The 13045-nt window shown below is 38.0% G+C and overlaps 1 protein-coding gene across 3 annotated transcripts in view; it reads right to left on the bottom strand.

The window, feature by feature from the left end:
• Window positions 1-13045, bottom strand: part of AFF4 (AF4/FMR2 family member 4) — an 88787-nt gene that overhangs the window by 12803 nt on the left and 62939 nt on the right. For all 3 annotated transcript variants that reach the window (XM_017532423.2, XM_017532427.2, XM_017532426.2), the window contains 7 exons: window positions 12002-12047; window positions 8879-8933; window positions 8391-8428; window positions 7517-7679; window positions 5913-6830; window positions 3522-3610; window positions 2661-2901 (listed from right to left, as the gene is read on the bottom strand). In XM_017532423.2, coding sequence (XP_017387912.1) covers window positions 2661-2901; window positions 3522-3610; window positions 5913-6830; window positions 7517-7679; window positions 8391-8428; window positions 8879-8933; window positions 12002-12047 — 1550 coding nt within the window. The remainder of the gene's footprint in view (window positions 1-2660; window positions 2902-3521; window positions 3611-5912; window positions 6831-7516; window positions 7680-8390; window positions 8429-8878; window positions 8934-12001; window positions 12048-13045) is intronic.

Raw genomic sequence — 13045 nt, 5'->3', positions numbered from 1 at the left:
AGATGGGGTCTTGCTATGTTGCCCAGGTTGGTCTCAAACTCCTAGGCTCAAGTGATCCTCATACCTCAGCCTCCTGAGTAGCCAGGATAGTAGGCATGTACCACTGCACCTGGCTACGTGTCTGCTCTGCCTCCTTTCAATATAGCCCTATATGATTCTCTCTCAACTGCCTCCCATCCTGCCCTATTTTTAATAAAATGAATACACATTTTTCTACAATAAAACACCATAGACAAGTGGAATTTATTCCAGAGAACTACGACTCTCTCAATTGCCTCCCATCCAGCCCTATCTTCAATAAAACAAATATACATTTTTCCATAATGAAACACCATTAACAAGTGGAGTTTATTCCAGGAATGCATGGATATTTCAAAATTAGAAAACCCAATAATACATAACTTTACCCAATAATATAAAATTTTTTATATAAAACATATAAAAAATTTAAATACATAATTGTACTTTGAAATGGCCTTCTGAATATTATGTTATACTGTAACATTATTAGGATAGCTTTCCCTCTGTTTTATTTATTTATTTGAGACAGGATCTCACTCTGTTACCCTGGCTGGAGTGTAGTGGTGCAATCATGGCTCACTGTGGCTTCAACCTCCTGGGCTCAAGTGATCCTCCGGCCAGCCTCCCAAACTGTTGGAATTACAGGCCGTGAGCCACCATGCCTGGCTCCCTCTATGTTTTATAAATAGACCCCCTAAGGACCTACATTTAGATTTGCTTTTCAGAGGATTTCTGAAAATAAAAGTTTCCAGATATTTAAACATAGTTTTCTTACATAAAAATTATGTGTAATGTTGGTTTTCCAGATCTAATTTTTCTTTCATTGATAGAATAAAAATTAGCATATTACCTAACTAAATTACAGATTTTTCTCTAATAAACTCAAATGTCACTGCCTAACTTGGAAATTGTCAAGACTGACAAATATTAACTTCAATTACTTTAAGTCCCAAGAACAATTGAAATCAAAGTGGTAAGGACCTATTCTATATTTTGTTGAAAACAACAGAGTCCCAAATGACTACATTTGATCCAACAAATATTTCCTCATTACCCAGCAAGTTAAGTACTAGATAAAACACAAAATAAGTAAGACACAAATCCGTGCTTTCAAGAAGCTGACAAACTTCTTAAAGAAACTCCCTTCTTTTTTTTTTTTTCCTGAGACGGAGTCTTGCTCTGTCGCCAGGCTGGAGTCAGTGGTGCGATCTCGGCTCACTGCAACCTCCGCCTCCCGGGTTCAAGCGATTCTCCTGCCTCAGCCTCCTAAGTAGCTGGGACTACAGGCACGCACCACCATGCCCAGCTAATTTTTGTATTTTTAGTAGAGACGGGGTTTCACCATGTTGGTCAGGATTGTCTCGATCTCTTGACCTTGTGATCCGCCCGCCTTGGCCTCCCAAAGTGCTGGGATTACAGGCTTGAGCCACCGCGCCCGACCAAAACTCCCTTCTAATGTGTGTTAGAAGCGTACACAGTGATTTTTACCTGTGAGACAGCAGAAGCCAAATGAGCAGGAGAGCTCACTTAATACATTTTTTTTTTTAACAAAGCAATAGCAGGTTTCAAGACATGAGGTCTCAGATTCTACAGTTAAAGGATGGAAAGTGGAGAAAAACCATCAGCAGGGAGATGGAGAACTGGAGCAATGAAGCAGGGCCAATATAAGAGTCAAGGTCTTAAGCACCTTGTGCTAACACTGAACTACTACAGAAGGTTGTTCAGCTAGAGAAAATGGGGTATTTTGATTTGAGAATTTGTTAATTAAAATAATCTTAATTTAAAAATGTTTATTTTACCACATTTAATCAATATAACTAATAGCTTTAAGCAGTCTTATTTTTCAACTCTCAAACCTTTGCTTACTAAATAATAGGTATTTTCTGATTTGAGTAAATTTGTAAACAGTTTAGAAAGCAATGCAAAGAACCTGGTAAACAAATTGAGGGTGAGTCAATTAAAGTACAGCCTTGAAAAAGCTTCTTTGATCCAAATCTCCATCCATAAACATGAAGAATATTCCCCTACATTGTGACTATCCTAGGAATAATAATTAGAAATAATTACAGTGCTAACTTAGCTAAAGATTTCTTTTTCTATTTAATGAATCAAAGGCAAATGATTGCTTTGTCACCTTCCATAATATAACTTGTTTGTAAAGTCTAATTCTGAGAAGCTCAAAGCCTACTTCAAACAAAATACAAGAACTCGATCTTAGCAACTAAAACCATTTAGTTCTTATTTTAAAAACTTCCATAACCAACTTTTCCAATTACTGGTTTCTACCTTTATTTTTCCAATTTTAAAGTTCTTAGAGACAGGGTCTCATCATGTTGCCCAGGCTGGATTCAAATTCCTCAAGTGATCCTTCCATCTTAGCCTCCCAAATAGCTGGTACTACAGGTATGAGCCACTGCACCCAGGGGTTTTTATTTCAATGTGCATGTGACCAGCTGACTTACTGCTTTCACAGTCTCACATCACTGTATTCATCAATCAGTATTATTATATAGAGAGGATAAAAGGCATAGGCCTATATATTTATTGAGATGTTACAATAATTTCAAAGCAGTGTCACCTTGGAGAAGTCATATGGCAAGCTGAGTGATTTTCAAAAGCCCCAGCCCCTAACACTTTACCTTAACCTCCTTGGAGCTACTGGAAGTCTTCCCTTCAGTCTTCTTCTGCTTGGATGCAGAAGAACTGTTTTTGCTGCTGCCACTTGTCTCCTTGTTGCTGTTACTGCTTGACTTTAAGGAAGAAGACTGACTAATAGTCCTCTTCCTAGAGCCATGCTCTGTTTTTGGATCTTTTGAAGGAACAGGCCCAGCGGGAGAAGGCAACAAATCCTTTTCTTTTGCAGCACTCTGCTTAGATGACCTGCCAAATAAAACAAATGCCCTCATTTCTCCACACAGTGACACAGAGGTGACGGGTTTTTCCAGTTCTCTTTGCTTTCAAGACAAATCTGTTTTTCCCCATTTCATTACTAGGACACATGATTTCTGTAAAACAAAATAAAACTGTAAATTCCATGAGGGTAGGTATCTTGTCTGTTTTTATTCCCGTGGTTGTATATGCAGTGCCAAAAATATGACCTACCACTCAGTAAGGACTCAATAAATATTGGTTGAATGAATGAACAAATTGATGAATGGTGAATGAAGAGATTACTACTCATAAGTTGGCAACTAGTCTCTTGGAAATTATAAGTAAGTTTGCCATCTAACCAGAAAGTGGCATAGCTTTATTTTAATTCTCCCCCCATACTCACCCCTACCCCCAATAAAAAATAAAGGAAGAACTAATTAAATTTTAAATGTTGCCCATCCCTATTAGCTAAAAGCAAAAGCTCCCACTATTTGCCATATGTTATGTGTGTGCATTTATATGACACCCATTTACTAAAAGGAACACTCAGAGCATGTTAGAAAGTACCCAGCATCAAGTGATACACATATATTAACAACACTAGCATGCAACATGTTTTGGGGACGTACTCTCTGTTGCTGGATGGCTTATGGCCTGCTGAATTCTTGTCCTCCGTTTTGGGTTTCTTGCTCTCACTGGCTCGGCTATCGTCTTCATTCTAGATGAAAAATAGAAACTGTGGCTACTAGGTCTGATTTTTATTCAACTAACTTCAGCTTCCAGCACTAGCTACCCATAAAGAGTTTATCCCTGATAAGACATCAGAAAGAAAATAAAAGAGAAGCACAATAATTCATCTAAATAATATTGAAAGAGATTAAGTTTTAAGGCTGAGGTCTCCTATTTTAGATAGACTAAAACAGATTTCCTCCAGTGTCTAAGATGGCATCTTTTCGGTGTAATGATTTGGGGGTGGCATCTGTGAAACTATAATTAAGATATAATTTATATAACGTAAAATTCACTCTTTAGAAGTGCACAATTCCATAACATTTGGTATATTCACAGAGTTGAACAACCATCACCACAATGAATTTTAAAATATTTTTCTTATCCTGAAAAGATACTCTATACCCATTAGCAGTCTCTGCCCATCTCCTCCTCCCCAAGATACTGGCAATCCACATTTCATCTTTATGGATTTGCCTATTCTAGACACTTCAGGAAAATGGTATCATTCAATATATGTGACCTTTTGTGACTGGCTCTCCTTTCATTTAGTGTAACATTTTTAAAGTTCATCCACGTTGCAGCATGGATCAGTACTGCATTCTCATTTATGGCTAAACAGTATTACACTGCATAGAATTTATTCATTTCGTTTAGTCATTCATCAAGTGATGGCCATCTGGCTTGTCTCCACTTTTTGGCTAATATGAATAATGCCACTATGAATATTCAAGTATAAGTTTTTGTGTGGGCATATGTTTTCATTTCTCTTGGATGTATACCTAGGAGTACAACTGCAGGTCAAAAGGCAATTCTATGTTTAACTTTTTCAGTAACAACCAAACTATGTTCCAAAGCAGTGTCATCATTTCCATTCTCACCAGCACTGTCTCAAAGTTCCAACTTTTTGACAACTTTGCCAACATTTGTTATGGTCCATACTTTTGACTATAGCCCAGCCTAATGACTGAAAAAACTTTCTGATGGAAAACACAAGTGGTGGGCCCACTCACTGCCAATGTTATTTTTCTAAATGAATCCAAGTTTTCCTTTTGCTTCAAATATCAGGGCACGAGAATGTAAATATTCTACCACAACATAATAAAACTCATTAGTCACAGTATGGACAGTAGTAAGCTTTGGTTTTCTAGAAATTCAAATAATGTGGACAATTTCAATTTTTAAAGATTCAAAAAGTAGTGAGGTATTATTCTAATTTCTCTTAATATATATCATCTGCACAGGGCACTGTGGTTTTATGAAAAGGAGAGTAGAAAATATCTCACTTCATTTTAAGAAAGTGCTCTACTCTCCCTGTAGTATCTAGGATTCTCAGGTCAACTAGATTGGTTCTTGTGTTCTAAGTTTATTTGGTAAGGCCATTCGGGTACCTATCTGTTCACCTACTCAAGCTTAACTTTTAGTCTTTCACAATCATATACAGGTATCAGGGGAAATTATATTATTCTTTGATACAGACTACTTAAAACTTTATGTTCTCCTAAAAACTCCTCACTAGAGCTGAAAAGATCAGGCTGTTTTTCCCAAAGCATCTCTATATGTGTAAGTGATTCAGATCTCTTCATTATATGACTTATCCTCTGATCATAGACAGGTGTGAGTTTTCACATTTCCTCTAAGAAAACTTAAATGTACAAATTTGCCTCTACATCTAAAATTATCTTAGAGATATTTAGGGATGAGAGTTGGCTATGTGCCAGCAGTATTTTTAGTTCTGACCTTTGTTAAGGAAAAGAAGCTGGGGCACAGAGGTGCACAGCAGATTAGTGGAATTCTTAAGGATATGTCAAAATTCGTAAATCAATTTTTTTTTTGTAGCTGAAATCAGAATTACTTACGTTAAAAGTGTGACTTGGTTTGGGTGTAAGACAGAAAAGAATGGTAGGGATTATAACAACCTGGAGGGTACATATCCAAACTAAAAACACCTACAACCAAAATGTTGAGAATATTGCAAAGGCCTGTTTGCAAGATGCTGCTCTCTGACCATTACACTGGCCAGCACATGCTAAAAAGCACTGGCTCATTTCTTATTTCATTAGCAACTATCCTGCTTTACTGAAGGACACAGGCAGAAACAAAGAAGTCCTCAAAAGACTGCTCCATATGTAGCCTCAATTGGGCCTTGGACTTGCCCACTATTTTCCTTCACAGCTTATGACCCACCTTGTTACTTTGTGGCTTACTGAGATTTCCACAGCATTTCAGATTTTGAGGTGGCATTTCAGATTCTGATGTTTCAAAACAAACAACAAAAACCCTTCACACACCTTATGCTTCCTCTTGCCTTTGTTGGAAACTTTTTCTGAGGGTTGTTTCTGGGCCTCTCTCGTGTGTTTTTCTGCCACATTTTTCTTTTCCCCCTTGGGTGGCTCTGTTTCTTTGTAAGGCTTTCCTGGTATTCTAGTCAAAAGATTCAGGTCAATCTTCACAATAAGTGGATACCTGTCATCAGGCTCACTGAGGGGTGAAAGAAGTTCCTTCTCTTCCATAGGAGAGAACATTCGTTGCCGAAAAAAGCTATCTTCTTCCTCCATTGAGGAGGGTTTAACAGGAGTCCTATTACTCTCGGGGTACTTAGGAGTCTGTGAGGAAGGAGGAAGGCTCTCGCTTTCATCCGAGTCTGAGGATGAGGTATCTGTTTCTATGATTTCCCTTGATTTCTGGGAAGATTTACTTGTTGACTTATATTTCTTTTTCTCTGCTGCAGGTCGAGGGGAAGACTTAGACTCCTTCTTTATATTGGGTTTCCTTGAGCCTTTGGTGGCTGCTTTGTGTCTGCTGGAGGGCATACTGCTAGCCAAGTCTACAGGGGTTTCACTTTCTATCTTCAGGCCTCCACGAGGCTCTTCAGCAGCTGCCTTCTCAGCCTTTTTGGGTTGTTTTTTGCCTACAGTTCTTCTCTGTGTTGTGCTGTCACTCTGAGCAGGAGATTTCTGCCTCCCACGCCCACTTTCTGATCCCTTTTGGATGGTTTTGGAGTCTCGTCCAGGAGTAGCGGAACTCATTTCTTTAGGTCCACTTGTATCAGTGTAGCTATTCCCAGTGCCCTGCTCTCGGCCTTCCTTTTTGTAACCTTGAGATGATGGGATGTTACTGTCCACTGAAGAAGCAGGTGACACTTTATGTGGGTTCACCTTATTCAGCCAATTATCAAGTTGCCACTTGTTTGTTGGCGGGGGTTCAGGCTGAAAAACAGAGAAATATGTATGCTTTTGTCAATACTGAAGCTTTCTCCCTCCTTTATAACCTCAAAGAAGACAAAAACTACAATTGCCTCAAGCAACAAAAGCATTTACTTGCCATGATTCTCTATGAACCAAAGCAAAGGGCTGAATATTGACTATTAGCTCTTATCATCTGAATGAGAAGATAAGCTTAATGTTATATATGACCTTTAAATTAAAATATTCCCATTCAAGAATCCAATTTCAAAAGCATAATTACAAATGACCATACAGAATATTTAATTATAAAAAGTAAAGAAATGATGTAGGTACAAAGAGATTTTCAACTGCAATTTAACAAGCTATACTAAAGTTGTATTATATAAGATGCTTTTTATCAACAACAGGATGTTCTTTGTAACTACAGAACATCAATTACCATGTTGAATCATAAAAATAAAGACCAAACTAAAGATACACAATATTTTAGTGACCTGTAATATGATGCCAAGCAGTTCCTAATCTAGACCAAATTTCCTCAAACAACAAGGAACCGTATGTTTCCTCCAAAGTACACAGTACAATTTCTTTTTGTCAGAATATGGAATCTTCTTTCCTTTACCTTTTATATTTAAATCAGGTCTTAAATGGACATCACCAAGAATCCTGAGAGGGCCTATGGAAGGTAGCCCCTCTCTCTGTCTCACCTCGGGAGATGCACTCTGGGATGGCTCATTTGCCTCACTGTCACTGGAACTACTTTCACTCTCTGAGTCAGATCCAGAGCTGCTTTCAGATCCACTGTGGCTACTAGAATCATCCCTGGAGTTATCTGCTCCTTCACTATTATGGTGTGAAGGTTCAGAGTTACTAAAAGAGATGAAACATACAAATGTCCAAAGTTTATTTTACATTGACAACAGGAAAACATCCAAATCTGACAACCAACTTTCTTGTTTTGTTTTGCTTTTTGAGACAGAGTCTTACTCTGTCACCCAGGCTGGAGTGCAGTGGCATGATCCTCAGCTCACTCCAACCTCCACCTCCCGGGTTCAAGCAATTCTTCTCTTAGCCTCCTGAGTAGCTGGGACTACAGGCACCTGCCACCATGCCCAGCTAGTTTTTGTATTTTTAGTAGAGGCAGAGTTTCACCATATTGGTCAGGCGGGTCTCAAACTTCTGACTTGAGGTGATATGTCCGCCTTGGCCTCTCAAAGTGATGGGATTACAGGCGTCAGCCACCACACCCAACCACAACTCTCTTTAAAATGTTTACTCTTTGTTAGACTCTTAAAATTTTATGAATCCAGAACTTCACTGTAAATGAAATGAATAATTCCTTTTAAAAGTTTCTGATGTGCTGCTTAGCTATTAATTCTCCCCTTTTAAAAACAGTTTGAGGTATAATATACAAACCACCTACTTTAAGTGTATAACTCAATTATTTTTAGTTAATTTACAGAGTTGTACAACTACTATCAAAACTGATATTTACTTTTAAGGCCACTTATTATACCCCTACAAATGTTATCAGGCTGATCCAACTCTTACCAATAAAAGATAAAAGCAAAGGATGCTCACCTTCCTGGTGTGCTCCTCGGCATTGTCTTATCACAATCCTAAAATTAAAGCATAAGAAGGAATCTGTGAATGAATAGAAAGTATTCTATTTGCTTCGTGTGAATAATATCTGAACTCTTAACAAAAAAAACTGGATTCTCTATGCAACAATGCCTAATTAACACTTATACTGTTTTTACCTAAAGAGTAACTGAACTGCCAGTATAAGATCAAAAGCTTTGTTAATAGTTATTATTGTCAATGATCTACTGCTTCATGAGTATGTTCTGATCCATAATAAATGTCAGGAAAACCCAATTTTTAAAAAAAATATAAGAAAAAAATGGAGATTTAAATACAAAGAGGAAAACTACAACATTCCAGTGTCAGAAAGCTTATTAGAAGAAACTTATTTTAAGTAATAAATGCATTATTCAATTATCATTTTTATAAGATACAATGAAAATATACTACATGAGACTGGCAAAATAATACAATAGTAGACATACCTGTTCCCCATCACTGTCTTCACTGCTGCTCAGTTTTAAGTCATCTTTTAACATACTAAGAGAAAAGGCAGAAAGGATTATTATTTTTGGAACAGTTTACGTGGTATGCCAAAGTACTAAATTCTAGAAACAATCACTGTGGTAGCCAAAGATTCAACCAAAAAACAAAACACCAGTAAGTCTTATTCTATCTAGTTTGATTCAGTCTCAAAATTGAGAATCGAGGAATTTAACTATCTCATAAGCTCTAATCTTCCCGTGAATAAAATATTCCACTTTTCTAATTAAACAAAAGCAACTTTCTATAAACTCTTATATTCAGTTCTGTAATCTCTAATTTTTCCTTTAATTGTGCACACACATATTCATTATTAAAAATTAACACAGCCATACCCAACAATCCACTAGAGAGATATAAGTCCTAAAAAGAAGGAAGACAAAATGAAAGCATCAAGCAATTCTTTCTTTGTACCCTATGTTCCACAAAGAGAGGTTAGTATAACTGTTAACAACTGGGTAACTGTGAAAACCAGAACAGTTTCCTAAGCCAAAGTTTTACTTCATAAATGCATTGCTATGAAAGAAATTGCCCTCTATAAATAAAAATTTCAGGTAAAAGCCTTGGCTATATAGCAGCAATGACTATGTACATGTTTTTAAAACTTCTAAGTTCTGGCTGGGTGCAGTGATTCACACCTATAATCCCAGCACTTAGGGAGGCCGAGGTGAGCAAATCACCTGAGGTCAGGAGTGAGACTAGCCTGGTCAACATGGTAAAACCTCGTCTCTATTAAAAATACAAAAATTAGCTGGGGGTGGTGGTGAGTGCCTATAATTCCAGCTGCTCAGGAGATTGAGGTAGGAGGAAAATTGCTTGAACCTGGGAGCTGGAGGTTGCAGTGAGCTGATATCCCATCACTGAGCTCCAGCCTGGGCGACAGAGCAAGACTGTCTCAAAAACAAAAACAAAAATAAAACCGCCCAAGTTCCAGAGTCTCCCTTGAGCAAAATTCAAATCAATTAAAACACATACACAAATACTAAAAGCTAACAGTTTCTGGAATTTGTTTTTGAAAGTAAAATTAAAGATGTAAAATCAAAACAATTAAACTTAAAATTGTCTACACAGCCCACAAAACATTCCTTATCTTTTTACAGAGGAGGAAAAATTAATACAAAGCTTAGGGAGAACTACAGCTAGAAAAAGGTCTAATTTCTCATTACCAGTAATTCCATTACCTTTCTTAAAATTTCATGACTATCTCCAATCAGCAGGAAGGAAATCTTTCACTCTAATAACTACTTGTACTTTCCCCATCAAAGTTTAACCTACATTTCTGTACCTGACCCTAAGTTCAAAATATAACATATAAAAGATCACCTTGAAATAAAGTAACCAGATGATTTTTAAAACAGGCCCAATTAAATGGAACAGGGAAAAAAGAGTTATCTTTCAGGCAAGGGCTGAGTACGTCTATCTCTATGACTGATTTTCCTCTAAGGAAATGTACTTACTCTGAATTCTCTCAGCCCTTATGATTTAATAATGGCAGCTCAATGAACTTGTTTACACATGTGAATATGTCAAAGCTTTTACCAGACTGCTCAAGGCCCTGCACACACTTTTGTTCCCTTAGCAACCAAAGTGATAGGTACAAATATGTAAGTACAGAGCAGTTCTTTACATACAAATAAATATGATAACAGGAATATAATTTGAATTTTTCAGTGTGGGGGGGGTGCTTCTTGTGTTCATGTATTTTCATTCTTAGTTCTTAAATTCAGCTGAAGTGCTACCAGGCTCGGGGCATCACAGTAGTTTGTGACTGTGGCATAGAAAGCTGGCACTATAGTCACTGTTTCTTTAGAACTTTAATCACTGAGTTAACTTGCAGTCTCAGGAATTCATTTTTTAAGCTGGAATTTGTTTTCATCCAATACATTACCCTGTTACATTTTTAAAAATATATTCCTGGATCTACCAACAAAATAAAAATAAGAAAACTTAAAGACAGTACAAACTACATTTGTTACTTAATCTAGTGGTTAAATGAAGGGCTTGGCTTAAAGAAAAATCATGTCTTTTTCTATTTTATGACTTCTTTACTAAATACAAATTAGGAATATACACACAAAAACATACACCTGCAACTCTCAGATGAGAAAAAAAAAATTATCTCAGAGCAGAGGCAGGCAAAATGTGGCCACAAGCCAAATCCAACCTGCCACATTGTTATAAAGAGTGTGGCTGGAATATGGTCTACAGCTGCTTTCATATTACAGTGGCAGAGCTGAGCAGTTAAAACACAGACTATGTGGCTCTGAAAGCCTAAATATTTCACTATCTGACCCTTTACATAAAAGTTTGCATGCTCATGCCTTAAAAGATCAATATTTATTTTATTTTTTAATTTTGAGACTGAGTATCACTCTGTGGTCCAGGCTGGAATGAAGTGGTGCAATCTCAGCTCCCTACAACCTCAGGCTTCCAAGTTCAAGTGATTCTCCTGCCTCAGCCTTCCAAGTAGCTGGGATTACAGGCACCACCACCAAGCCTGGCTAATTTTTTATTTTTAGTAGAGAAGGGGTTTCACCACATTGGCCAGGCTGGTCTCGAACTCCTGACCTCACAGGATCCACCAGCCTTGGCCTGCCAAATGCTGGGATTACAGTTGTGAGCCACCTTGCCCAGCCTCAATATTTCTAAATATTGTTAAAAATACCCAGATATAGCCAGGCGCGGTGGCTCATGCCTGTAATCCCAGCACTTTGGGAGGCCAAGGCAGGTGGATCGCGACATCAAGTGGATCACAACGTCAAGCAATCAAGACCATCCTGGCCAACACGGTAAAACCCTGGCTCTACTAAAAATACAAAAATTAGCTGGGCTTGGTGACGTGCGCCTGTAGTCCCAGCTACTTGGGTGGCTGAGGCAGGAGAATTGCTTGAACCCGGGAGGCGGAGGTTGCAGTGAGCCAAGATTGCGCCACTGCACTCCAGCTGGCGAAAGAGCGAGGCTCCGTCTCAAAACAAACAAACAAACAAACAAAAAAACTCCCCCAGATATTACAGGTAACTTTTATAAAAATGATAAACATGAAACTTATTAAGCAATAAACTTACGATTTAGACTGGTGCCCATTTGAAGTTTTAGAAGGATTATATCTTTCTGGAACAAAAACAATGAAGTGAGCAACTAAAGTATGGCTATTTAGACTGTAAAATGTCTATATAAAATATCTACCCTCAAATAAATGTAAATCAAACAATGAAATATAGTTCTTCATCCACCAAACAGGTACCACACCTTCAAGCCCAATAATATGACATACTACAGGGGAAATAAGCATGCATTCCTGTTGCTGGTAGGACTGTAAACTCATACTATCTTCTTGGAGGGCAATCTGGTAATATACTATAACTATACTGCTAACTGACTTAGTAATTCTAATATAAGGAGTTTACATTACAGGTATAACCTTGACACACACACACACACACACACACACACACACACACACACACACGGGAATGTTTTCATAGCATGGTTTGTAACAGCAAAAACTGGAAAAAAAAAATGTCCATCAATATTTAAGGTGGAACTAAGAAATGGATATACAGATAAAGAAAGCATAATTTCCCAAAATACCTTATAACTAGTATAAATCTACCTTAATTAAGAAGTTACTGCTCTTAGCAATAAATTATGATAAAGTGAAATAAATTATGCCTGCTCTTGTTACCCAGGTTGGAGTGCAACGGCACAATTTTGGCTCACTGCAACCTCCGTCTCGGGTTCAAGCGATTCTCCTGTCTCAGCCTACCAAGTAGCTGGGATTACAGGCACCCGCCACCACACCCAGCTAATCTTTGTATTTTTAGTAGAGGCGGGATTTCGCCATATTGGCCAGGCTGATCTTGAACTGCTGACCTCATGATCTGCCTGCCCTGGCCTCCCAAAGTGCTGGGATTACAGGTGTGAGCCACCGTTCCCAGCCAGATACTTTCATATTATAAAACAATTTTAAGGTTAAAAGAATGAGCTACGCCGGGCGCGGTGGCTCAAGCCTGTAATCCCAGCACTTTGGGAGGCCGAGGCGGGTGGATCACGAGGTCAAGAGATCGAGACCATCCTGGTCAACACGGTGAAACCCCGTCTCTACTAAA

Source organism: Cebus imitator, unplaced genomic scaffold, assembly GCF_001604975.1.
Source record: "Cebus imitator isolate Cc_AM_T3 unplaced genomic scaffold, Cebus_imitator-1.0 Scaffold76, whole genome shotgun sequence".
Classification (NCBI taxonomy): domain Eukaryota; kingdom Metazoa; phylum Chordata; class Mammalia; order Primates; family Cebidae; genus Cebus; species Cebus imitator.
This window is presented reverse-complemented; position numbering and strand designations above follow the sequence as displayed.